Raw genomic sequence first — 27,311 nt, 5'->3', positions numbered from 1 at the left:
ATTACAGGGCCAAGTAAATATGAAAAGCATGTCAAAAAAAAAAAACAATTATACATTGGATAAAGAACAAATTGGAGGAAGATCATTGGCGACTTGGATCTGGTAAATTAGATGGCATAAATCCAGTCAGTCACACAAAGAGAGGAAAAATAAGTCACGGGAATACATACTACTGTAGTGTTTAAAGACACTTTAAAAAACATTATTTCAATTTAATTATCAACTCAAGCTTTAGATTTGAAACTCCAACTATTAATAGATAATATATATCATAGTTAAAGAATTATTAGACAAGTTAAAAAATGAGAGAATAACAACAAGCTAATAGTAGTTTCCAATTATTGGCAGCTGAGTGCAGTGCAGGACGGTGGGAATCCTATGGCCTCGAGTGCTCATTCACGTCACCAAAGCCAAGTTTCTGCCTTATATATGATAGGGGAAACAACAAGTCTGCTTTGTAACTCTCCATGAGTGTACAGTATATCAGAATGGAAGACAACAGCCACTTGCAAAAGAAAATGATAACAGTGAAGAAGAAGAAGAAGAAGAATGTAGTAGCAAGCATGACAAAAGATATTTGCATCAGATGCCAATTGATTGACTGAGTGCTGTTAATCTAACATATTCCTCGGAGTGGCTGAATGCACCGATCGTGAACTCATGCTCCCTCCACCTGAGCACCAGTATGCAACTTCATATTACTAAACTTGCCATCACGAGGATACGCGAAGCAGAGAAACGGCATACGTGTCACGTATGTTGTTGTCTCGATGTAATTGAACGAGAGTCAATAAGGTTTGATTCCGTCACAAAGGCTCGGGTGAGTCATTTATCCACTCGGAAGGCATATCTCGAGGCTTTGACAATGGAGTTTGAGGCATGTCATTCGGCCATTTTATTTCATTGGGGTCAATCGGGTTGGATTCCTTCGGTTTTATGTTATGGGTGTATCCCGTTTGGTGTGTTTATAATAATAAGTCATGAGTCAGATTTCTTGGCTTACCTGTCTTATGTACATTATGTCTGATATTTTGTCATAGTCGGTGATGGTGTGGGTTAGGTTTCTCGACTTGCCTGTGCCTTATTTGTCTCTCACAATGTGCATCTCTCCCTCTCAAATAGAGGTCGTAAGTTGAGGAGGAGAGAGAGAGAGAGGAGATTATGAGGTGATAGTAAAAAAAAATCTGACATATAACTCTTTGGTTCTCTCATATTTATAGATGTTCCCTTGTCAACTTAATCCTAATGGATCATACTATATTGGATATTGGATCTACATCCAACTACCTAAGCCTCTTAAATTAGTGGGCCTCTACCTAATAATCTCTCATTGGCTGATCTCATCTATAGGATCCAATAATTCATAAGCTTATTGGATATCCAATAAGACAGGGGCTTCAATGGATATCTCATATCTATACCTCTACTCGTCGCAACACCTACCATATGTGTATGACCCTCTAAGCCCAACTTTAAGTTGGCCGTGAGTTATACCTATCAAAACTCCTTCTGGCTCAATGAATTATTATCCCCAAAATAATTCACTCGACTCATCGACTACGGACATACTAGGCCACTACGTCGTAGTCCCTAGAAGATACAACAGAATACAATCCATTTGAGTTGTTTGTCCTTAGTTATCGTATATCTATAATTCCTCATCCATATAATATCATAGAGATCGTATACCGGGCATGGTGCTGTTAGGCTCATACGGTTTCTACTCGAGTCTCACTCTAATCGGATTCTCCCGGAAAACTATTTCTCTCTTAATCCTAATAACCTTGGCCAGGGATTTGCCTAAGCAAGAACATCAAGAACGGATGATCCTCTATCAACACTCAATAGTCCTCATAAGGTTGGTTGTCACTTCTGATGATCGACTATGTTGGATCTAGAACTTCTATACCTATAAATCCAATATCAAAGAGTGAAGTACTCATACAAAACATCCTTAGTGTCTGAAGTCTAAGAACCAAATACACTACTGAGATGATAGAATCGCTATCTGACAATAAGATATTATCAACCATCCAGCATTCCGTGAGCGGATTAATTAGTAAACTCATTTTCCAATGAGCACCTGCACTGTATCCCTAATGTCCCCACACGAGTAGCTATGAGACCAGTCGCCTCCATCATATGGACTAATATACAATGCATCAGTCTATCCAATTATCTCGTTGTCCCTCTCGAGTAACTTATGACCGGGATTATTTAGGGTTTGTGTTTAAAGGTGAATCGATCTCATTATCGTGATCTCATCACGATTTGATTCTCATTGCACAGATCCACAAACATCATAATATATATATATATGCAATACGTAATATAAAGTGATAAAATATTAAATAATATAATAAATAAAAGGAGTGCATATTATGTCACACGTGTTATCACTTACGTAATTGGCTTACAGAGCATATATGACTAGCAACAATTTAGTCTACCAAGGACAATTTAAGGGATCGATTGTGGATTTGTGGGGAGGCCTCAAGAGGTGCAGGAGTAAGTGAGGGCTAGATTGCCAATCGCAATGTTGGAGGTGGGGTCGACTGTTGGAACAGTTGGGGTAGGAGAGAAGTAATAGCTTGCATCATTCCAACTAACGTCTATACATAATGTGTGAGGCTTAGGATGGCCTCAATAGGGACGAGCAGATGCCCCTCATTCAATCTCAGAGGGGAGAGTCCTAGGTCATTGAATAGATGCTAATAGAGTATCAGAGTTGGCGCTGAGGTGGAGACATCTACTTATGAGGAGGATAGTTGTCCTTCTTGTCCAAAGGTACTATGTGTAGGCGATGAAGCTTCCTCGTTTGAGGGCTTATTAATGGGGTTTGCAAGTGGATGTTCTTGTGACATTTGGGCCCTCCTTCTAGCGCCAAAATATTGTTGCTTTAATATCGTTGACTAGAGAGTCGACACGGCTTGATTCCATCCCGAAGGCACAAGCTCATCCTAAAAGCCCACATGGAAGTCACGAGAGGTGGTTGGAGTAGGGAGAAGTCCAGTTGATGCAATCCCAAGGTTCTACTTATTTGCGCTATGAGGACTCTACATCGGACCGAGGTAGTATTAGATTCCTATGGGTTCTAAAGACAGATCGAGGCGTGCTTTGGTTTCGCCTGGATCTCTACACAAGCGTTCAGCGTCAGGGGAATCCCCGACTTGACCTCTTCGATGGTAAAATTAGTAGTGGAATGAGGATTGTAGAAGTTTTTTTCGGTCCTCCCCTCAGGTTCTAGGGGCTAGCTTTCATACTTGGGTGGCCGACGACAAGAGGTTGATGGCTCTTCTCTTAATCCATGGTCCTATAGGGGCTCATTTATATTGACAGTTGGTTGGTACATTTTTCTACGATGCGTCGTCAATAAAAAACGACCGTAGGGGTGCCATTTGTTTGTGTTAGCATTCGTGGGATAAACGGACAGCGACCCCATATGCTAGATGACCAGGATGGGCTTCACCATTAGGGATTAATACTCCTTGCGGGCATGAGATGAGTTTCGTCGTCAAGGGATCAATGCTCCTTGCGATCGGACGTACGGCCTTTCCTGAAATCGTGGTTAGCAGAGGGTGCAAGATGGCTTCCTTGCTTCCATGCTGCTCGCCGCAGGGAAGGGGAGGCGTGTGAGCCCTTGTGCTCTCATCACTGCCTATGTAGCAGCAGGTTGCTGGGTGAGTCAGCATGTCAAAGCTGATGCCACCTTATTCCCTATCAACGAAACAGCACATCAGCTACATGAATCATAGACAAAGTTGCAACAAAAGAGTAAATAGAGGAATGTTATGACCATCAAATCCTGTAGGTCAAGCTTAGTTAATCAATGACATCGAAGAGCAAGATTCTACCAAAAAAAACGTGAAACACATGTATCGAACTTGCGAATTGCTTCGATACATGCTTGAGTGGAAACATCGGAGTGGCTAAGCAAACTACAAACTCAGTATGGCATTCCATCGAACAGAACAATGACATGGCATCAGATAATTTAGACGATAGAAAACCACACCTCGAGCCAAAAGCTACACCACCGGACGCATCTTTCCATGTATGACCGCCTTAATTTCTTATACTTGGAAGAACAGAGGCTATGGAAGGAAGCACGCACCGTAGATCCATCGACGAAAGACCGAGAGGAGCTTATGGGACGGACAGGACCAACGGGGAGCACTGACACGAACTCCAAAGACGAGTTGGGCATTATCGTGTCAGCTTATCAATGGACCGCCCGATTTGGGCCCAACACATGCCATTAGAGGTCCACCATGGAGTTCTTACGTCAAAAGCAGATACCACATGAAGAATACAGCCAGCCACTCTCATAACGCTTGTGTAACTAAGAAAGAAGAACAAGTGAAGAAACAGTTCATAAGAGGAACTCAGACGAATAAAACCCAAAGTCTTTGTTCTCACTCCAAAATCTTCCTTGAATGGCCTTTAATGCACACACTGGATTTCTTTCCCCGTGTTGTTGCTTGGATGCCATCGACCGACTTGGTCTTGACATGAAAACGCAAGATCGTCCAAATGACACTCGTGGCAGTCTTACAAGGTGATTGACAGGACGTTGAGATGTTCGAGGTGGCTCTAAGGTGTCCTTTTAGGAGTCTCCGGGTACCCGAGATGGGTTCTGGTCACCTTAGGGTTTTTACACAATGGTCAACATTGGGGGGATTTCCTAACTTGACCCCTTCGATATTTAAGTTAGTTGCGTGAAGTTGCATGCGGTGTTAAGGAGTTTTCTCAAAAAGAGGTCTGACCCCTGAGCAAGTGTCAATGTCTAATTTTTATATCTGAGCAATCGAGGGGACCATTTGCAATTGTCACAAGGCCCTCATCTTATCGTTTGCCCATGTGGGACAACAAGCCCAAACGACCTTCTATGACATGTCATCCATGGAGGTTGACTGAGAGGGAGCAAATTTGATCAGCCACCCGAGGACCACTACCCCTAGTGGCCGACAAGTCATTACCTCTCCCACATCGCTATTGAGTGGGGAGGTGACTCGACCTTTACCTCCCACGTTGGCGTCCTGGTGACAGCTAATTGTTAGGCTAGTTTGGTCACCAAAATATTACCTATCAATTGTCCCCCCCCGAATGACGTGCTTAGAATCTCTTATAAAAGAGTTTGAGACATGCCTTTCAGTCTCTTTAACATAGGAGCGTACAAGGTCTTATCTTGCGGGACATGTTTTCTTGATATTCACACTATAGTAGATATCCTAGCGCCAAACGAATTTCTCGACTCATGGCCCTTGCATATTTAGTATAATGTTTCCATCGTAGCGAATATCTTAGCGTGGGTCAATTTTTTTGACTCACATGTCTCAGGCATATTTGGCCTAATGCCTTTGTCGTGGCGGATACCTTGGCATAGGTTAGATTTCTTGACTCACATGCCTCGGGTGCATTTGGCCGATGCTTCTACCATAGTGGATTCTTAGCGCGAGTTGGGTTTCCCGACTTTGTGCACCTCAGGCACATGTTGCCTAAAGCTTCCACCACGACAAATACCTTAGAGCGAGTCAAATTTCTCGACTCATATGCCTCGGGCACATTTGGCCCAATGCTTCCACCGTGATAGATACCTTGGCGTGGCTTCGATTTTCTAACTCACATGCCTTAAGCATATTTGGCTTGATGCCTTCACCATAGCAGATATCTTGGCACGGGTTGAGTTTCCCGACTCACACGCCTCGGGCACATTTGGCCCAATGCTTTCACCGTGATAAATACCTTAGCACAGGTTGGATTTTTTGACTCATATGCCTTGGGCACATTTGGCTCGATGCCTTCATCGTAGTTGATATCTTGCTGTGGGTCGGGTTTCCTGACATGTACGCCTTAAGCACATTTAGCCCAAGGCTTTCGTCGTGGCAGCTATCTTAGTACGGGTTGAATTTCTCGACTCATATGCCTCAGGCACATTTGTCATGATGCATTCACCATAGTGAGTATTTTAGCTAAGGTCGGTTTCTTGACTAACACACCTTGGGCACATTTGGCCCAATCCTCCACTGTAACGAATCTTAGCCTTTCGTCGTGGCAAGCCTTTATCCCTTCTCCGTCGTAGTAGATCTCGAGCTTTCATCATATCGGATCTCGGGCTTCCACCACAAGAGGCTTTCTTCCCTCCTCCACAGTAGTAGTGGATCTTTGGCTTCCGTAGGGTCTTCTTCCCTCCTCCGTCGTAACAAATCTTGGGCTTCCATCGTAGAGGGCCTTATTCCCTCCTCCGCCATAGCAGATTTCGGGCTTCCATCATAGCAGGCCTTCTTCCCTTTCTCCGTCATAGCAGATCTCAGGCTTCTGCCGTACCGAGGAAAACACCCATATCTTATAACTCAGAAAGAAACGAAGGCCTCAGTATACTTAACGCAGATATTGAGAAAACGGATGCAAGGTTTGTAGCATGTACACAGCATTCACTCTACGACAGTAGAACTGACCATACACGATTATAATGAGATGGATGAAACCACGCAGTGCGATTAGTTGAAGACTACAGACAGTGGTCAGTAACGATTAGAACACATACAGCTTGCAAAGCCATGTGATTGCTTAGAACTCTAATGCAAACCCTCAGGTCTTCTCGGGTGTTGGCATCCATTAACTATGCCTCTACTTGTCGTTGAAGTTGCCCCTGCAAGTCACCAAAGAAGGAAATTGGTGAACTTGAGAATTTTATATGAGAATTTGAAGGTAAAAATAAATATTTTATCACCAGCATATTATAATAGAATTTAGTATACCAGCCATCAGATAAAAGTTGCAAGGATCTGATCAACATTATCTAAAAATATGTTCTAAAAGAACTAGCACATGCTTGTGACTATTAATTCCAATCCATATGTTGTGCAGAACAGAGTGTAGGTTCTCGATTAAACCCTACACTGATGCAAGTGTTTCAGAGGTCAAATATAACTCTTAGAAGCGATTGGTGGAAGTTGCATGAACTGATTTGAAAATTCAGGAGTGTCCCACTAATTGGATGTTATTCGTAGTAGATCGAAGAATGCTGATGATTTATATCGTAAATGCTGCAAGGTGTTCGAGAGATCACAATTAAATTGTGGTGTTGGTCAGTGGCAGGTTAGCAGCAATCAGAAGAATGAAGCACATCTAAAACCTAACTGAATCAATTACGAGCAAATCATGCATGTGTGATTAATAATATCTTCATTTAGATTTATTCTAAGGTTCAGAGTAGCATTAAAGCACAAGCAGTCAACTATTCAGAACATTACTGACCTCAGTCACAAAGAAGGCATGGAATCCATAGGGAACTCTGGTCGGAAGCTCCACAACCGCAACAGGATCAGCAGACATCGTCTTTGCATCTATTACATTGACTTCAGATTTCCTTCAGTGGCAAAACAGAGCATATTATCAGCAAAACCATTTTGTCATTTTTACAGTAAGATTAACCGAGTGACAAGATTGAATGATATAAAGAGAGAGAGAGAAAGAGAGAGAGAGAGAGTACCCTGTGTTCTCATCATGTACAAAGAATATTAGGTAGCCATCATCCTCTTCTGATGAGAAACCAGGTTTGTGAGGCACAAATATTGCCTCAGAACCATATCTTCCGGGCCCAAGATCAAAGATGCCTTTTACATTTCCTCCAACTTCTAACTTCTTCTTACCAAGTTCTGGTTCAGCATGTAGGTCAAATTTGATAATGCCCTTTACCTTCGCAATGCTGTCAAGTATGGTGCAATAGACATACCGTTGCTTCCTGAAACCCAAATGAATGTATCACAAAGTTAAAAACATGATTTAGATGATATTAAATTCCTTTATTTAGACAACTATGGAAGAACCAATAGAAAAAAACTGTATTTAGACATAAGAGCACTAGTCCTCTGAGGTTGTTAACCTAGACTATATGCAAAATAAACCAATTTATTCATGACTTGCAGAATCTTCCCAAAACATTTATCCAAGGATATATTTATTTAGCCATTTTATAACCTTTTCTCCTTGCGCCTCTACCAATTTCTGATAAGAGAATAATGTGACATTTTTCCAGCATCAAGAAAAGCAAAGAGAAACTAAACTTCAATATAAGGACAATTTCACCCAATTATTTCCATCCGCATCTCAGCACAAACCATGAATCAATACATTGGAAGGTCAACACCACCACAAGAATTGCTAGGCGAAATTCTTCAGATATCATGTGTCAAAAATTACACATTGCAATGTAATTAAATATTACATTTCAAGCCAAAATTAAGGTACTTAATGGAGTTTGAGGCTGACTTCAAAATGTAATCTTGAGAAGATTTGGTGGACTTGCAATACCACAAAATAGAGTGCGAGATGTAATTTTATTGTTTAAAATTTTACTCTGTGATGTCTGGCAAATAAACTGCCCCTCTTTTATATATGAAAAATTGAACCTACAAAGGTACTGGCAATTAGTCTTCCACTTTCCTGGTGAAAGATAGAGCAAAACAGGCCAAAACACCATTTTTTTTTTAAAACATCACTAAACCTTAAACCCACCAATTCAAAGTCAACATTTTAATATGGACTAAGTAAAAGAAAACAAGTTATACCTGCCCGTGTAACTCTCATTGATCCGAGGGAAATCGACCGCAGAGACTGACAGTTGTTTCTGTGAAGCAGCACCAGACTTCATATTGAACCTCATCTCATACCTGATATTAAAACAGCATTTAAAGAGCAGAAAGATAATAAAATTTAATATAAAACATTCAGAGACATACAATTCATTTGTGAAATTCTCAAGATGATCTTTCACAGCTCCATTGACCTGGTCCAAATCTGGATTCTGAAGACGGCAAGTGATTAGAACAACCTCATCACCTTCCTCCCAGGCATTTGCTGATTAAAGAAACCCATTACAACCACCAAAAATTAATGATAATTTTAGTATCACAACCACCAAATATTTGTATAAATCTTAGAAGACAACAAATCCATCAAGTCACTCGTCACTAATTTACTCCACAATCTCCTCACTCATAAGTTGACCATCCACAGTAGAATAACGAGGGAGAAAAGGGCGAGAAAGAAGAAAAATGAATAAGAGGAATTTTCCATGATTACTATTATATCAGGAAGCTTAGATCCCTCGACAAAAGAAGGAAAAATTAAGTATAAACCTTTACCTAGTTTGACACACTTATACATCAGCATCCAGAATATGTCCTGCCTTTAAGATGCCAAAAGTGATTGTACTATTCATTATTACAAATTTGCTATTTGCTACTTTGAGTCGGTCAAAATCACTCGAATTTACTGAACTCCACCGTACCACAAAGGATCTCATCATGTAGGGCATGTCGAAATATAGAAAATTAAAATGCCAAACACAACCAACCAAGCTCAGGCATGGTTCGGTTGTTCATATGTTAATCCTTGAAACTTTTTGAAAATAGTGAGATCTTGGACATAGCAAAATGAGCTGGTTATTCAACAAGGGTGTGGAATAAAAAAAGTTTAAGCCCTTAAAGTCTAAAAACAAAGAAGATATAGTAAATCTCTTTAGAAACAGATTTAGGAGGGACTTAAGATTCAGGATAAAATAATCAGAAACTACGAGTTACTCTACAAGAACCCCAAAGATGATTAACAGAGAAATTGACATGATCATCCTTAATGGACAAGAGACTCACCGTTATGGAATATATAACAATTAGGAAGTTCAAACCATCTAATATGCAGTTCATCCTTTGCATATCTTGGAAGTACACCAAAACGAGATTTCTTTGTAGCATCAAAATTAAATATTAGTTTTCCCTTCACCATCTCCTGTAACCAGTTAAAATATACGAGGTATTAGTAGCATGCTACCATTAACAGCTCTCCATTTCAACACTAGCAAATTCAATGTGTATCACCATGGAACCCATCTGCTAGAATAGCATCATCTTATGACTAATTTAAAAAATGTGAAAAATTAAATATATAACAATACTGTACCTTTGGCTGGAAATACAGAGGCAAATCCATGAAGATGGCATAGTTTTCAGTGATGGCAAAGTCATGCATCATGACAGGATCTGGTATTGTTATTGGTACCGGATCAAGCATTACACCGTCCTTGGTAATGACTCGATAGGTAACATAGGGAGGTACATGTGAATATCCAAAGGTAAACATTTCATCTGCATTAAAGAGCAAAAGTACATCAAGAAGCACTTTTACTAGTATAATGTAAGCAACAGACAAAATTTTTGGTTTCGTACCAGTGACAGGGTCAACCTTCGGATGAGCAGTAAATGAATGCGCCAACCTCTTGTCATAATCTAACATCCCAAGTGTTTGCAGATCTCCATCCTCCAGAACCCTAACAACATCTAGAATGGAATAAAATAACTCAGATATCATTCAGTTAGGTGATATGAGATTGTAAGGATCAGATTCTGACTCAAGGATTTATGTTACTGAAAAACATTAAAAAGAAGATCACACCTGACCTATATGGTCCAGTTCTAACCTTGGTCAAACTAGTAAAATATTGGTCGTTGGTATGTACCAATGATTGTCATTAAAAACCTTGAGCCAACAAATAGACAGATATGAACAAGAGTAGGTAAATGCACTTGCACCAATATAAAATGAAGCATCCTAATACTCTGAAAAAAGCAGATAATCATAAAATTATCAATCTGCAAATCTAAACAACACAGTAAGTTATTAGGATACTTACATGGCTTATCAGCTTCTGACAAGGCCAAAAGTTTCCCATGATGGTACACAAGAGCTGTATTAGCTGGAAGCAGGTGACATCAAATAAAGTCAAGACTAATTATATGCTCAAGCTTGGCCTCATCCACATAGCATCTGAAGATTAGAGCTGTATGTTTCTAAGATTCATAGGAAAAACAGTACCTGTCCCAGTTCCGTACGAAACATCCAGTATTTTCAACTTTGCTCGGAGAAGTTGCATTTGGACCATGAATAATCCAAACAATCCTTTAAGGTCTCCAATCTACAGGGGATGCACAACCAGCATTAAAGCAATTCATAGACACTCCACAAATAACATTACCACCAAATCTTTCTTCCCAGATCTTCATTATCAACTCATAGAGGCTCATGTCCAAATTTATTTAACATAGGAGAAGCATTGGGTATTAAGACGATTATTTCTTGTTTAGACCATTTGAAGAGTAAGGTTGTGAAGAACTATAAATGTCTTTTAAGTCTAAAAATAAAGAAGCAGACAACAAGCAGGGACTGGAACACAAAGAGCAGTCAACAAATTGATGGCTAGATTTCCCAAACAAATAAATTGTTGCTTCAGTTCTAATCAACAAGGTAGACAATTGAAAACTGATTATCCCTTCAATTTTTGCTGGACTCAACTAAAAGATTGTCCTTTTTTCCTATGGTGGAGAGATTGTTCCTGATTTCTAACTTCACCAATGAAACCTAGCCACAGCCACATCTGAGGCATTCCTTTAGGAGGGGCAAAATACTGAAGATACCTCATGAGTTTAGCAATTCATAACTTATGTATTCATCCACCAGGTAAACCAATTTTACAACTACAATTATCCCCAAGTAAGCATCACTAATTGTACTAATTAGCGGACAAACAATTCATGAAAATTCTCAATACCATAAGATTTATGTTCATTGATGCTCTTTCTTGTTGCAGTGCAAAACTTCTGCTTGAGACAACTTACCATAGATAAATTCATATAAGGAATCTTCTGTAGCTTATAAATTACAAGTTCTCTCAGCAGTAAAATATGTAGGTAAATTTCAGTATATTTTCTTTTACCTAAGGTAACTATTATAAGAATAATTTTATTTCATATTTTGCATGGTTAAAACCCAATTTTATCCTACAGCACAGCCTTATGAAAAGTTCTTGTACAACGAGTCAAACTTAATAGGATACCCATTTAACTTCGAGGAAGTTTTACCTTGAAAATGGTGTATTGGTTTCTAAATATGTGAGCAATGCCAAGAGTAGTTGTAAAAAAGATCATCTCAATGGAGGAAATTTCCTTTGTTAACCGAACTAAAAACATAAGAAGAATGCTTTTCTGCAAAAATGGAATTTCATAGAATCTTATTAGTTTGCATTAACACCTGTGGTTATTTTAACTGAAAACAAGGGAGGTTTACTCAAGTATGAAAACAAAAAGGTTGCCTGGTGACTAGGAATTTTGACTAGTTATAATGCATACATTTATTTGATCTACAATGTTGACTAGTTGAACAATCTCTAGCCCTGACTTAATTTAGTCGTAAACACAATACTTCTATGAGCACACTTTAGAGTTGAACTTCGTTTAATTATCGTACCTGATCTTGCAGTGAGATTATATGTTGTACCATGGCCCATTATAGAATGTGTCAGTTAAATATGCATGTGATTAGAAATCCTATAACCATGTCAAATGAACATGACATGTACAAATACCCGAAGACAATAAAGCCACATGTGCTTGACGCTTGGTTCATCAAAACTTCACATCGCCTTGTAGTACCATAAGATTTAAGATTGGAGTTGAGATGCTGTACAGAATCCATTTAGACAACAGTATTAAATGGTCATTCACTTGAGTGTTCATTTAGCAAATATTATGTTAATGAAATTGGAGCTCAATCATTCCATGAATAAAGGATGTCATTCTCAATATACACGACAAAAGAATTCTCAAGCCTACTGCTGAAATATTACGATGTAAAGCTGTAGATGATAGTGACTATTGTAATTGCATTCCCCTCTGAGACAGTGGAAGGCTACAGATACATCAACAACAAGCAAAACAAGCCTAACACCAATAGGGCACACACCCTAACAGATCCAGGCCCCATAACAGTATGTGCACTTACTCTCAAATCATGCAGCAAGGCTCCAAACATAAATTGGAAGAGTTTGAAAAGTACATATGCAAGTAATAAGAACCTGGATCTCTTAAAGAAAAACTTAAGCTACACACATAATCTGTGATTATGTATCATTTATCACTTAAGTATTGCTGACAACCAAATGTGTTTGTGATATGGACCATGTCTAACACAAGATAAGTTTACCTTCATAAATTTTGCTCCTCCAAAATATTCTTCTTGCTTAAGTCGTGATGTCTTAACATAACGTGAAACATAAGTTGCTTTTCCATCTTTGATGCGCATGCCATGAATCATTCTGCAAAATTCCAAATGAGCATCATCATGCATTATACAGAACTGTATCATCCAGATGACCTCTGTCACCAGAACCAATGCATAGTTGGTTATCTACACTGAAAATACAACATTAAGGAGCTAATAAAGATCAGATGAAGGACCTATGAAGACTACCTAATATGTTTCTCTCTAATGGGCCCCTATCCTTTGATGAAAACTTAATCCTGCATGAGTCTTATACCTTTTATCTTTATATTTATAAGCATTGATTTATCGCACATACTCTATACATAAGCATGTAGGAAGTTATTGGATTATACAATGGTGAGCATTTTGTAATCATATAACCTCACATAGTAATATATTGTTCAAGAATTTAAATTTGATCTGATACCAATTTCTGTAACCAGTCAAACCAGTACACAACCTGTAGCATCTGGTACCATTAGAAAAAATAAATACGACCACCACCAACCTATATAATCTAGTAGCGTTGGTCAGACTGGTAACTAGCAGTCATATGTACCAGCCCAACCAGTATTTGATTCCTTGAAATTGTTCATATTGGCCGAAAAATATCACCTGTCATTTTGCTTTTCATTCTACACCACCTTCAATTGTAAGTTTCATTTTGCATGTGCAGGTGCCAAGAAGAAATACAAAACCAACTTCATGGACGAGCAATCCATGTACATGAATATATGCTTATGGGAAAGTATGTTAAGTACCACATCATTAGTCTCATCCTAGAGCAAAATATACATGAACATCCACATGAACCACAAGGGAGAGAGTATTAAAAGGCCTTCGGAGTCACCCACAAGCTTTATGGCTTTAAATAATGACTATCATAGGTTATCAATGAAAGAAAATGAGAATGCATTAAAGCACGAATATGACACTCAATCCTTGAAAAATTGCAAGCCATTTGGATCTTGTTATAATTGCTCGACTAGTCAACTACCAATCTGTGACATTAAGTTTATGATGATGGGCTGTGATGTGGGTGTTCATAGCATTATCTCATGAAAAACAAGAGAAATATTCCAGGTACAAAAATGTGACAAGCACCTGTGGGTACCTTGAGATGCTATTGATTGTGGTGCTAATATAAACTCATCAAAGAAACTTTTAGAGGGCATAAAGTGGAATATTGGTGATCCATGAGCAAGCTCATTTTTGTTATCTGAGAGAATCACATCATAATCGATTTCTTATAACAAAATCCAATATCACCCATAAGCAAGTACTGAGTTATGATGTCTCACAGCCAGCAAAATCTCTTCTAGAGAATGGCTATCCTGCTACAACATGTAAAAACTATTAACTAACTCTGACAAATATACTTAGCACACAAATTACTAACACATGTCAGAAGTGGAACTAGCAAAGATAAACTAAAACAGTGGATCCATCATAAATAAGCATTCTCTATTTCTTCCTATTAGAAATAGTAACAACTAGATCTAATAAAACTCTTTGAATAGCTGAATAATTGATTAGGCTGCTCAGAACAAAGTGGCCATACAGCACATACCCATTACCATCAAACCTGCACAAATGGGAAAAGATAGATGTCAAATAAACAAATTGACCATCATCATGAAAATACTTAAAATGGAATATCATGAGATACATCCAACCAATTCTTGCTCTCACTTCCAGAAAATCTGAGTTAGATGCATTTCACAATATTAATGAAAGAAATATGTCTCTAAGCATGTAATAGAAGACTAATAAGCTATAGCATTTACATACAAAATGCTACGGGACAAGAAGTACAAGACATGTCCTTAATATAGTAGTAGCAATTTCATGGTAAAATAATATGTTAAAGGCCAGACATTTTTCTGCATTTATAAGTATTACCAAACTTGGATACGTGAGCAACTTATTACAAGCAAAATTCCACAGTTCAGAGGGGAAAAGGTGGAAATTATATAAAACATTGAATTATAATTATGCTAAATTGCTAATGAAGAATATATAAAACAACACAAGACATGGATTAATTTACATGCTGATCACATGCCCACAGGAGCGCAACTCTGAAAAGCATGTATCCGTACCAAATATTGGTAGCCCATTCAACAAATCTCAGCAAAAAAAAGACCAAAAATAATAGGAAAAAGTAAAAAAGAAAAAGATATGTTCATGTCCATTAAGCAAACAATAGAAAACAAGAAAATCTACAAGAACGTTCTGTACTTCTTTAATAATTTCAGAGAAAAGGAATCGTTAGGATGAGCAAGAGAAATACCAGTGGTATCCAGCCACAGGAACAAACTTGGGATTAGGTCCAACTCTGACAAACTCCCCGTTCAAGCATTCCTGTTAACTAGGACATTCACAGTTCAGAATCTTCACAAAAATCTACCCTCCAAGAACTCATGTTAATCAATAGTTTAATCACATCACCAAGAGGGTTCCTAGATATAATCAAGAAATCCCTCTGTAGTGCGAAGAAACAGAGAATTCTTCCACCAGAAAGGTTTGTTTGTCAAGAAATAAGTCCAATTTAACGTCCTGGAAATAAATTAAATTATTTTTCCATAACAAAACCAAGAAATGTTTATCCTCTCCACCAAATCTTACGCTGAAAGAACAGAAAATTCCCTTTCAACATCATCCAAGGTCAAGAAAAGATTCCATTTTTCGTGCCAAACCGATTCTAAATCCAAAACCAAACCAGAATTTTACAGAAATAGAGCAGATTTAAATGCCCAAGAAAATCGAGACAAGAATAAAAAAGAAAACAACAACAAACTGAGAGAAGACGAATGAGGTTTGGGAATCGACTTACGGGGAGTGTACCGCGAACGGGGAGGTCGGTGCAGGGCGGGGTCTCGTCGCGGACGGGGCCAAAGTTTCCGGCGAGGTAGTGGAGAGGCGTCTTGCGATCGTGCATAAGGTACACGATTACCCGCTCGATCAGGTCCACCGTCGCGGACACCAGCCCTTTCTTCGGCTTCGGATTCACCGCCACGACGCCCCTCTTCTCCTCCTCCTCCTCCTGAAGCAGCTGCTCCTTGACACCCATGGCGTTCTCTTCGCCGGCCTCCCTCGTTTGTGTCGGCGTAGTGCAGCTACTGGAAGCAGCGGCAATGGGCTATATAATCACCCGGACAATAATAGCGACCCCAGAGGGAGAAAGAAAGGCATCGCTGGCCTTCCCAATCGCCATTAGATTTCCTCAGTGGTTTCCTGATGACGACAAAACATGAATCATCACAAAAATATATGATTTTTTCTGCTTCCTTTTTTTTGTCTGGAAGGACAAATATGTGTGCCGAGATTTTCCAGAGATACTCCATCTAAAATCCGACCTGCGACTTTAAACAAGGATTAGAATTCATTTAAATAGATTCGATGCTCAATCTGAAATCTTGACTCAAACATATTAGATATGGATTCTCAGTTTAGATTCTTTATCTTGTCGGATTGCAAGTAACATTGTGCAGGTATAGGTATTACTACTTTTTCACATCTGAGAATCTTGGTTGAATATATAACAGAAATAGAACTGGTAAAAGCATTATATTATTCTAAAATATATCATATTGAACATAGTAAACTGTTCCAAGCATGTGATACAGAGAGAAAAGACAGTACAACAACAGCTAGGAGCTATCCTTACAAGGTTAGGAAATAACATATTTACCTGAGATGCATTTGAAAACTCAAGTTAATCATAAATAGCTATGAATAATTGTTGTCAATAGTTATTTCGAGCTAAAATTTTGCACAAAAATATGAAATAACAAAAATATCATTAATTTTCTTAAGAAAGGTATTGATATCGTCTACTGAACATAAATTACAGGGCCAAGTAAATACACCACACTTAAATTTAGAGGGTAAATATGAAAAGCATGTCAAAAAAACAATACATCGGATAAAGAATAGCATATCAAGATCATTGGCGACTTGGATCTGATAAATTAGATGGCATAATTCCAGTCACACAAAGAGAGGAAAAATAAATCACAGGAATACATGCTACAGAAGTGTTTAAAGACACATTAAAAAACATTATTTCAATCTAATTATCAAGTCAGATTATTCGATATGAAGTAATCAGAATTTATGACTCCATATTAATAGATAACATACCATATTTAAAGAACTTTTAGATGATATGTCAATTATTAGATAAGTTCAAAAATGAGAGAATAACAACAAGAAGCTAATATTAGTTTCCAACTATTGTCAGCTGCGTGCCGTGCAGGACAGTGGGAATCCTGTGGCCTCAAGTGCTCACTCCACACGATATTATCCATGAGATAGGGGAAAACAAAAGGCATTTGGAGACTGGGAGTGAAGGGGGAGATGTCATTCGATGACACAAAAGCCAAGTTTCTGCCTTAGATATGATAGGGGGAAACGACAAGTCTGCTTTGTGAGTCTCAATGAATGTACAGTATATCATAATGAAAGACAAAAACAACAGCCACTTACAAAAGAAAATGATAACAATGAAGAAGAATGCAGTTGTTGGTTATTGCAGAACATTGAGCGAGCATGACAAAGAATATTCGTGTCAACATCAGAGCTGATGGATGCCAATTGATCGACTGAGTGCTGTTAATCTAAAATATCCCTCAGGGCACCTAATCTAAAAGAATCGCAGGCAAAGTTGCAACAAATAATCAACGACATGGAAGAGTAAGATTCTACAAAAAAAAGTGAAACACATGCATCGAACTCGACGAATTGCTTCGATACATGCTTGAGTGCAAACTACAAACTCGGTGTGGCATTCCATCAAACAGAAGGACGACATGGCATCGAATAATTAAATTTAGGCGATAGAAAACCACACCTCTAGCTGACGCATCGTTCCATGCATGACCGCCTTAATTTCTTCTACCTGGAAGCACGGAAGCATGCGCCGCGGGTCCGTCGACGCAAGAACGAGAGGAGCTTGTGGGACGGACAGGACCAACGGTGAGCACCGAGTTGGGCATGATTGTGTCAGCTTGTCAATGGACCGCCCAATTAGGGCCCAACACATGACATTAGAGACCCACCATGGAGTTGTTACATCGACAGCAAGAACAACTGAGAGGAATGAAAGAAGGGTCACAGAAACAGTTGTTAAGAGGAAATCAGATGAACAATACCCAAAATCTTCCTTGAATGGCCTTTAATGCACACACAGGGTTTCTTTCCCCAGACCAAGACAATCCGGTGACCAGCCACGATCTTCCTGCTGCCACAGATCCAATTCTATTGCAGTTAGGTGCATGCACCAAAGCTTTAGATGATGTCCCATCACCATCTCCACACCACCACCAACTCATCAGAAGGATTGAAAAGAGATGGATGCTTGCCATCAATAAAGGATGAATCTCCTGCCCACACCCATATGATCAACATATGTGATGGCAACATAGAAAGTGACCAGCTTCTGACAATATTGAAGGCCTGTTTAAAGAACCCATAGCAGTTTTACATGTCATCTATATGGTTAATAGAGTCTAGATTTTGTCATGTACAATGTCCTGTTGTGGATTGTTACATGAACTCATCAGCCAACATTCATACAGATCTGGCCTACAACAACAGCACTTAGAGAAAGATCCAAATACTATCTGATGAGACTAAGTTGCACCTGTAAAGCTGATAGATTCAGTACAACTGTTACCTTTAAACCCTACCTACCATTCTGGGGATGTTATAGGTGAGGTTAGGGAAGATATGCTACATACAGAAATTCTAATCTAATTCATAGAACATATCATTAAAAAGTTATATATGAAATATTAATTAAATAATTTATAAAAATATTTTTATTTCGTTAACATTAATAAATATTATTTGATCTTCATATTTAAGAACATGTTTTCTTGATTTTAAGAAAATACTTAATTTATTACCTAAAATGATTTTAAGAGAAGACCAAAACCATCCATGGGTTATTACATTGATGAGTACATCTACTACAAATAGGAATTGTTCCAATTCACATGTACTACAAATAGGAGGAGTTCAAATCTGAAGATAAAATGCATTTATATTTCACCAAGATGCAGATCAAGATTTAGAGTGGGAATTTTACAAAATGATCAAGAACACCACTCATGATATTCCATGATCACAATCCAAATCTAAAAAGTCAGGCATCCAAAGCATTATCATATTCACAAGGTCAGGAAAAAGCATAAGCTTTAACAACAATGTGGATGAGATCTTTAGAGAGCTTGGTGAACACAGCTCCAAATTGCACCCCAATCATGGTGTCCAACAAAAGTACTTCCAAGCACAAAAACTACTTGTTTGAGCATCCACCCACTCCAGCAGAAAACAAAACAAGATCAAAACCAACTTCACCAATGCTTTTAATGGAACATACAACAAATATGTAAGTTCTGGATCCACATCAGGGTAGCATGGATAGGTGTGTCATAATCCATCCACATTCACCAACACAAGAGATGCCCACTAAATAAGGAATAAAGATGAGATGGCACACCTTGCATAGATTGCCCCACCACCACTGATTGTCAAATTTTTATAGTATTGCATAGAAACAGACGGATGCATTTTCATCCACTAAAGTTCTGGATCCTAACCCCAGCTGTTTCAGAATTTTCAGTAGATTGCCCCACCACCACTGATTCCAATGTGTCTTTAAAAGAAACAGATATCATCCCTTTGCACATGTGGATCAGTGAGAATATCACCCCACAGGTAAACAAACATAAAAGGATATGATGAAGATAACTACGGTTCAAATTAGTATGGATACCAAAAAACTATGGAACAGAAATATTGGTAATGTTTGATCAAATAATACATCAAGCAGAGAACTTCCGCAACAGGCGCCTTTGAGCAATTGCGATTGTTCTGCAGAGAACTTTAGCACCCATTGATTCACCACAGCTGCAATTGTTAAAGTCCCAAACAAAAGCCTTTGAGCAAACTTCTAGATCTTTATCCTAGCAAAGTGAAACTGGTCAACTCCCAAAAACCATGCACTCCAACCCCCTCCCTGTCTATCTACCCAGTTCCATTTCATCCAAAGATAATATATTATAATCAACTAAACGGGAACAAAGTTTAGTTACCATCAAATATTTACTAAAGTTTAGAGATTACAAACAAAACAAAAAGGAAGCAAAAGGTTCAAAATATTGGAAGGCAGTTCACCTGGGTTAGGCCTTCATAAACCCCAGCAATAAACCCCATCCAATTTTGAACTGAGGGAACTCTTTGAAGTAACAATAAATCTGTTTTTGAAGAAATGAATCTCTGCAATTACTCCTTCCTGCTTCTTTCCCTTCTTTACCACCCAACTAACCAAAAAATATTGTTTACTGAATCTAGTTAGCTACTGATCTACTACCAAATACCTCCCATCTAACATCATAGTGACAATTCCAGTTTCCCCTAGGTTACTATCTGATCGAGCTGCATCTGTTCAAGCCATGCACCAAGTACCGCAGCTTGTTCATGCCCATCCATCTCAACGTTTGAATTCAAACACTCAGCACCACCAGTAGGACCGGTAGGAGCCGTGGCAACAGATACCACTTTCTCAGTTGGCGATTCCCTCACCAGTGAGTGTACCCATGAAAGATCAGGTTCCTCCCCATTTCCTCGCAACTCAAAGGAAGACGATCGCCTAAGACGTCCCAGTTCTTCACTGTTAACTCCCCAATCAGGAACACCAGAAGGAGACGCCCACTTCGACCACGATGAGTTAACAGGAGAACCTACGATCGGAGATGAAATGGGACCAAGATCACGAGAGCTCAGGCTTCGGAGTGACTGCTGCTGCCTCTCCCTCTGGGTTAACATCGCTAGGCGCGAACTCATTGGAGAAACAGGTTCAACACTTCGTGGAGACATGAGTCCAGGAGAAGAGACATTGAGCGAGGCCTGTAAGAGAGGTGAATGGGCAGGCAGATGTTGAGCATCGACAGCCTTCGGGGGGAACACATTTGTGTTGATTGGAGAGAGGAGGCTCTGCTGCTGCTGGAACTGATTGAATACAGCGGTCCTGTGAGATGGAGAAAAAATACTACCCTGGTCAGAATTATACCTTGGTGATGAGGCTATCTCAGACGAAAAAAGGTCATCAAGGTTTGAAGGAGTCAAGGTTTTGGTTCTGATGGACCGATTCCCTGCAGATGAACTTGGACGGGAGTAGCACAGGTCACTAAGTAGCTGTTGGGTATCAAACTCAGAGATTACTGAGAGGTCATCCACTGGCATGTCCCTTGCACTGAGAGACGAGCGCAGCCTGCTTGAGTGAAGATTGCTTGCAGGTAGAGTCAATGTAGGCACATTTGGCTGCGGCCAAGACGCTGAAGAGTGGCCAAGGCCATTAGCTGACGGTGACATGGGCGGTGTAAAAGGTGACATAACAGCAGAGACCGAGGATGGTGACCCAGGCATGAGCCCCATCGCTGCAGCCATCTCCATTGCAGCAGAGGATGACCGGGGAGAGGGCACAGCCGAGCCAGTAGACACATAAAGCGGACGAAGCTCCTCGTTCGTGTGCGCAAAGAAACAGACCCTGCGAGAGCAGCCCGTCCCGTCCTTGCAGAGCCTCGTGCGATATTGTGCCGGGTGAAGCCAACACTCGAACACCCCATGTGCATACTCGCACATGTCTCCCCTCCGACAGGCCCCCTTCCGGAAGTCAGGGCACGGGACGCAGCTGTAGTGGTATTTCCTGGGGTCACGCCGGCGGGCATTCTCACCCGGATGGACGAAGGGGCACTCGGTCCAGTCATGGGAGTATGCCCGAGAACACGGGCGGATCTTAAACGAGAACATGCGGAACTCATCTGTGGAGTAGATGCTGTTCTTGATGTCCGGGAGAGATGGGTCCACTGGATATTCCTTCTTCTCGGACACGACCACCGGAGGAAGGTCAGGGAACTTCGCCATCGGAGGGGAGGAAGTCGAGTTGGACAACGGCGACCCTTCTTCATCAGGGGACAAAGAAAGCGGCGGCGAAATGGAGTTCGGCGAACTGGTCATCACGCGAAGAGGGTGGTGGTGGTTATCTGAGCCACCCGACGCATTTGTGCTCCTTCCAAGAAGTTGTTCAAGGCCAGTCTTCAAATCAGGCAACTTGGGAGGCACCACGATAGCATCGGCAGGGCGGTTTCCGTTTGCATCCACCAAAGCGGGATCGGCACCGGCCGCAAGGAGCATCTTCACAGCATCAACAGCTTCCAAAGATCCACCGGAAGCAGCGCAGTGGAGAGCGGTGGTGCTATCGAGTCCGGCGACACGGTTGACATCCACAGAGGGCAGGGACACGATGAGCTTGAGGACGTCGAGGCTGCCGTAAGTGGCCGCCACCATCAAGGGAGTCCGCTGCTCCAGGACCATGCGGTTGGAGCCCTTCCTTCGGCCGTACCAGAGACCAACCTCGTCCACGGCCGACGGGTCGCGGTCCAGAAACAGCCGTAAGGCGCCCACATCGTTGTTAGCGGCGAGATCCAGAAGGCTCAAGGAGAAAGAGTCGATCTCTACGGTCAGTCGACTCATTCCTGCGGCGAGAGAGCGTTGCTGATGTTCTTCCTGTGAGGTTGGAGACGGCGACAACGAAGACGAAGCTGAGGACTTCAAGCGGCCCGGACCACCGCACATGCTGCGATCTGCCGGAACTAGGCCTGGAAACGTACAGATCGATGAGAAGAATCAACAAAATCTCATTTTGGCTACTTCAGATTGTTTAAAATCGATACAAATGAAAGACTCTGAAGAATAGTTAGGGAAATTATGTGGTCAGCACTACGATATGGTGCACTTTTGAACACCAGAGATGAAGAGGAATCACGAAAGTTCAAGACTTTTGCACGACTTCAAAAACAGCGAAATAGCAGCCAGCAAATATTATACTGTCAAACCTGGCCACAAATTTGAAGGAACAATCCAAATTAAAAGCAACCGGAATAATCTAGCCTTTGCCATCCCATCTAGCCGAAATAATCCTAAAAGAACCAAAACGCGACGGAGAAAACCTCATCATTTCTTAGAAATCATCGCTGAAGTCAACAAAATCAGATTGAACATCCGAAAATGACGCATGAGACGTCTGAGAAAACCCACAGATTACGTCCGCTGACGAGCGAAATCAGCTACGAAGCAGTCGAAACCAGAGTCGACGCACCGCGGATGGGCTCGAGACCGCCGGATCCTTCAGCTATCCTAGGAGTAGAACCAGCAGGCGGCAGCAAACACCGTGAGCTCATGGAGAGATCGGCCATCCAGCAGGATAGCTCGGCGCACCTCGCACGTCACCGTCGCTGATTTACCGAGAGCTCGCCGATCCCAGGTAGGAGGCAGACGAAGCCCACCAAGGGAGAGAGGAGAGAGGAGAGAGGTCTTCGGGTATCAGGTGCACCCCAAACGAAAACAAAATGAAACGCTTGCCCAAATGACAGCCAAATTTCAGTCATTTATTTATGCCCTCTGCGTGAGAGATTTATCTTCCCCCATTTTTTACCCAGTTCGAAATGAAACGCACTTGAAATTTGACCCAAATGCAAGCAGACCCTAGCATCAGTAAAACGATCTGGTCGTGCCCGTCCCGACCACCTGCTTTGTGATTCGAGGACAAAATGGAACCCACAATGACGGACGGTGTAGAGTCGGGTAATCTACGAGCCAGTAGCCAAAGGATCTTTTCGTGGAATTCAAACGCCGGGTGACCGACCGAGCCGGTGCAACCGCGGAAGGTGGGGGCGGGGGGGAAGAACCGGGTGGGTACGTGGGGCCGGTCACCGGATGGTTCCCTTCCGTGGATCGAGGGCGCCTCTGCTCGATTGGAATCCGCGGTGGAGTCCGCGAATCGGGTGCCGTACCGGACCCGAGGCCCCCCAAATCAAATCGACCTCAGAAGTGCGGTCAAATCCGGTCGACGTGAAAGTACTCCGAAAGCCAAGTGGTGCCCTCACATATGCGGTGGATCATCCGCCGTCGAAGTCGCATCGAGATCACCGACTCCACGATCCAACGGCTCGAGCCCGCTTACCGCATATAAAACGCATGCGGTGAGGACAAGAGAACTCGGAACTCTGTCTGCCCGTCTCGTGTGCGACGAGAGAGGACGTGGGCGAAGTGACAACGTCGATATCCTTACTCTTCGCGCGCCTCAGAGCGCACCGACGGCGGTCGGTGGAACGAAACGTGGGACGGGTGCAACTTACGAAATCGGTGGGTAAAAATATCGTCGTTCTCGAAGTCTCCGTCGATGGCTACTTCGTTTTCCTCGTCGTTTACCTTCGTAATTCATCGAAATTACCTTTTTATTCTCACCGCACAAGCCAGCTCTCGAATGCGAAGGAGGGGTAGTTTGGTCATTTCGTACTTCAGCTTCCTCGGCGAGGTGCATACCGTGGCCCACGCCCGTGTACCAGTCGCTAAACTGCTCCGCAGGAGCAACGAGGCCGTGGAGTCGGCGGCCTCCGCCCTCGATATCATCGACCGGCGTGGATGGAGATCCCCTCGATCGAGACCGTTGATCTCCGCGAAACCGTTTTAGCATGGATAACCCTGAGAGGCACCGCGCGACGCGAGCTGGGGTCCACCCACCGTCAGGCCAATCAAAGAGAGGTGCGGGTCGTGGTGGGAAGGACCGCGTCGGTACGCGGGGTTGGGCGTCACTTCGTACGAAAAGCCAATATGAACGACACCATTGTGGACCTACCCGCTTTCGTTACCCGGACAGCGATTGGAAGCCGCGTTATGACCCAAACGTTTACCAGGACAAGACAAAAATGGTGCGCGCGCTCCGCTTTCACCCGGATTTTAACTCCGCCGTGGCCCACGGCACGGGCACGGGCACGGGCACGGCTTCCCCGTTGATGGAATCACCACACGGTAATCGATGGTGTGGGATCCAATCAACGTGACCTTAGTCGTCCACGCGGGAGAAAACAAAGGAGGTGTTAAGTGGTCTTCTCTTTCCTCAGCAATCGGGCCCCACCGATTCCCTTTCTAACTCTCTCAGGTCTTCTTGCTTTGTTTCCAAGGCTGCCACACCCTCCCCCACTCCCACTGCCCCTTTCCGAGTCATTGGGACGTCGACGGCCATGGAGTTATGCGATCCATTAATGCCCGCAGGAAGGAAGGAAGGAAGGAAGTTGATGTTGTAATGCAAAATGACATGAAGTTTGTAGGCCTCAAATTTCTTCCTTTCTCCATCGCCTTATACGTCAAGTTGATGCATGATTGTGTTTGCATGTCATCAAATTTCTTCCTTTGTATTCGTTCTGATCTTGAGATGCTTTTGTTACTGATAAGAAAATGCTTGTGAAACAAATCGCATCAGTAATTTTTGAGCTGTTCGAAATTAAACTACGAGAAAGAGGACGAAAAATAAGTGGAGGAGAAAGAGATAGCAGAGGGAAGGAGACGGAGATATGAAAGATGAGAAGACGACGGAAGGAGGATGAGAAGAATGGGAAAGGAGGTTTATTTTTAGCTGAGGAGTCGAAAAATTCTCTCATTTATTACGGTCTGGTGGCTCGCAATTCCTTCGTCTGCAATAAATGAGAGAGCAGTGCAATGTTTAGATCATGGAAACCAGTATCATACGGGCTTCCATGAACAGTGCTGTCCAAAAGATTCTTCCTCGAGTGACGGTGATGGAAGTCCCCGGAACATGTCGTGCCTCGCTCATCCCTGGAATCACTCTCCACGCCTTTGCAGCAGCATCACATGAGAAAGCAGTGGCTAGAATTAACAGGCCAAGCTTTCGGATCTCATCCATGTCGCCAAGTATTCCCTTGTGATGTGCAGGAGAAAGCGACCTGGAGCTGTCCTCGAGGCGGGATCATCGGGGACGGCGATGATCCAAAAGCTAAGCTAAAATATGGTGGCTGTCGTCGCTGATGACGAGGATGTCATGCGCCCGAGAGAAGAGGGAGTTGGTGGTGCTCACCTCATGTGTGATGACTCTCCTGAGACCTTTGAAGGAGAAGAAAGCAGTGGCATCCATCCATGGCACTTGTTGCATGGAAAAGGAGATTGGAATACTCATTTGATTCTCGAGATGCTCCTTTTTTTTTTTTGTTCTTCTGGACAAAGGCAAAATTGCATAGAAAGTAAAGGAATCCTTTTATCTAAATTGTTGGTGTCTGCTTTGTTGTTCCAACTATAGCAGACACACTCTGTTTGGGTCTTATGTTCATGTTTCCATTTATTTTCTTCATTGTTAGAAACCTGAGCATGAGAATTGACAGTCTTCTCTCTCACTTGGTTTCTTCATCTTGCAGTTAGACAATCACTGCAACAATGTTTCTTATCAATCCATCCTATTAAAGAAGGGCCTCCTCATAAATAGGAAGGGTAAGAACAGGCAGCTAAATTAGCAGACCAAGCTGCTGCTCTACTGCCTCTCTCTCTTCAAGCCCAAAACCACCATCAACACTGCAAAAGAATCCAAGAGCATTAAATTTCAATCCTTGATGCAGCCTTAATTCCACTGGATTCCCTTTCATGCTGCAGCCCTCCAGCATCTCTTCTGTTCTTGTTGACATTTATGGCTATGAACTCACAGACAAGGTTTGAATTTTTCCCACTCACTCAAATTTACAGCCCCAAGGACCTTATCATCTCAACACATCAAAAAAAAAAGATTTGCACTGTGGATCTTTAAGATCATTTATGTGGTGTGCCTTCAAAATGAGAAATCTGTCTCTAAAACTAAGAGAACTGCAGGATAGACAATTCAGAGTCATATAAAAGCTATTAAGTGCAGCTGACTCATATCTGCTGTATGCAGTGTAAATAATGAGCTAACAGTAAGTCTGTGCCTTTATTATGTAATCAGAAATGGACATGTGGAAGAACTTGCTTGGCTTCCTGCAAGGAGAGAGTCCATATTGAATCTCACTGTGCAATTTGTACTTGAATTGTTGATGAGGTTGCATCTATCAAATATCTTAATCCACATTGAAGGCTAAGATTCATAAATCTCTGAGATTATGATTCAGACATTCTGCTTCTCAAACAATAATGGCAAATGTCCCTTGCCTTGAACAACTACTGATAAGCTTAATGGAATTTACAGAGGGGATTTATAGATTGTTGATCAATTTTGCAAAAAGGTGAATTGTTATGAGCAGCATGTAAGCATAAAAACAAAATCCAATACCATCAACCATGAACTGGAACAGAAACAGGGTGTTTCAGGCTTTCCATTTTATGAG

The 27,311-nt window shown here is 41.6% G+C and overlaps 2 protein-coding genes across 3 annotated transcripts; both read right to left on the bottom strand.

Annotated features, from left to right (window-relative positions):
- Positions 1 to 6,378: 6,378 nt before the first annotated feature.
- LOC103979882 (carotenoid 9,10(9',10')-cleavage dioxygenase) lies at positions 6,379 to 18,068 on the bottom strand. Its single transcript, XM_065101371.1, has 15 exons — positions 17,954 to 18,068; positions 15,935 to 16,335; positions 15,392 to 15,462; positions 14,669 to 14,683; positions 13,039 to 13,150; positions 10,876 to 10,975; positions 10,694 to 10,756; positions 10,230 to 10,340; positions 9,964 to 10,148; positions 9,657 to 9,792; positions 8,745 to 8,862; positions 8,574 to 8,675; positions 7,496 to 7,747; positions 7,261 to 7,372; positions 6,379 to 6,652 (listed from the first exon to the last, which is right to left on the bottom strand). Exons 2-15 carry the CDS (start codon positions 16,169 to 16,171, stop codon positions 6,623 to 6,625), a joined length of 1,644 nt encoding a protein of 547 aa, XP_064957443.1. The 5' UTR covers positions 16,172 to 16,335; positions 17,954 to 18,068; the 3' UTR covers positions 6,379 to 6,622.
- A 1,777-nt stretch (positions 18,069 to 19,845) lies between these two features.
- On the bottom strand, positions 19,846 to 23,532 carry LOC103979883 (zinc finger CCCH domain-containing protein 24-like). Of its 2 annotated transcripts, none has more exons than XM_009396121.3 (2): positions 23,267 to 23,532; positions 19,846 to 22,766 (listed from the first exon to the last, which is right to left on the bottom strand). In XM_009396121.3, exons 1-2 carry the CDS (start codon positions 23,361 to 23,363, stop codon positions 20,524 to 20,526), a joined length of 2,340 nt encoding a protein of 779 aa, XP_009394396.2. In that variant the 5' UTR covers positions 23,364 to 23,532; the 3' UTR covers positions 19,846 to 20,523. The 2 variants fall into 2 exon arrangements, with proteins under 2 accessions (XP_009394396.2, XP_009394397.2); XM_009396122.3 differs by having other exon boundaries at positions 23,206 to 23,526.
- Between the last annotated feature and the right edge of the window lie 3,779 nt (positions 23,533 to 27,311).

Source organism: Musa acuminata, chromosome BXJ2-3, assembly GCF_036884655.1.
Source record: "Musa acuminata AAA Group cultivar baxijiao chromosome BXJ2-3, Cavendish_Baxijiao_AAA, whole genome shotgun sequence".
NCBI classification, from domain to species: Eukaryota; Viridiplantae; Streptophyta; class Magnoliopsida; order Zingiberales; family Musaceae; genus Musa; species Musa acuminata.
Note: the sequence above shows the minus strand (reverse complement) of the source record. Positions and strands in the feature narration are given on the sequence as shown.

What these genes read in the sequence shown, in the direction of transcription:
- LOC103979882 (XM_065101371.1), bottom strand. Translation starts at nt 16,171, where the DNA reads ATGGGTGTCAAGGAGCAGCTGCTTCAGGAGGAGGAGGAGGAGAAGAGG. An exon ending in TTCGTACGGAACTGGGACAG is followed by an intron (nt 10,757 to 10,875) that starts GTACTGTTTTTC and finishes ACCTGCTTCCAG; the next exon opens with CTAATACAGCTCTTGTGTAC. An exon ending in TTGTTATATATTCCATAACG is followed by an intron (nt 8,863 to 9,656) that starts GTGAGTCTCTTG and finishes TTCTTTAATCAG; the next exon opens with CAAATGCCTGGGAGGAAGGT.
- LOC103979883 (XM_009396121.3), bottom strand. Translation starts at nt 23,363, where the DNA reads ATGGCCGATCTCTCCATGAGCTCACGGTGTTTGCTGCCGCCTGCTGGT. An exon ending in CGGTCTCGAGCCCATCCGCG is followed by an intron (nt 22,767 to 23,266) that starts GTGCGTCGACTC and finishes GTACGTTTCCAG; the next exon opens with GCCTAGTTCCGGCAGATCGC.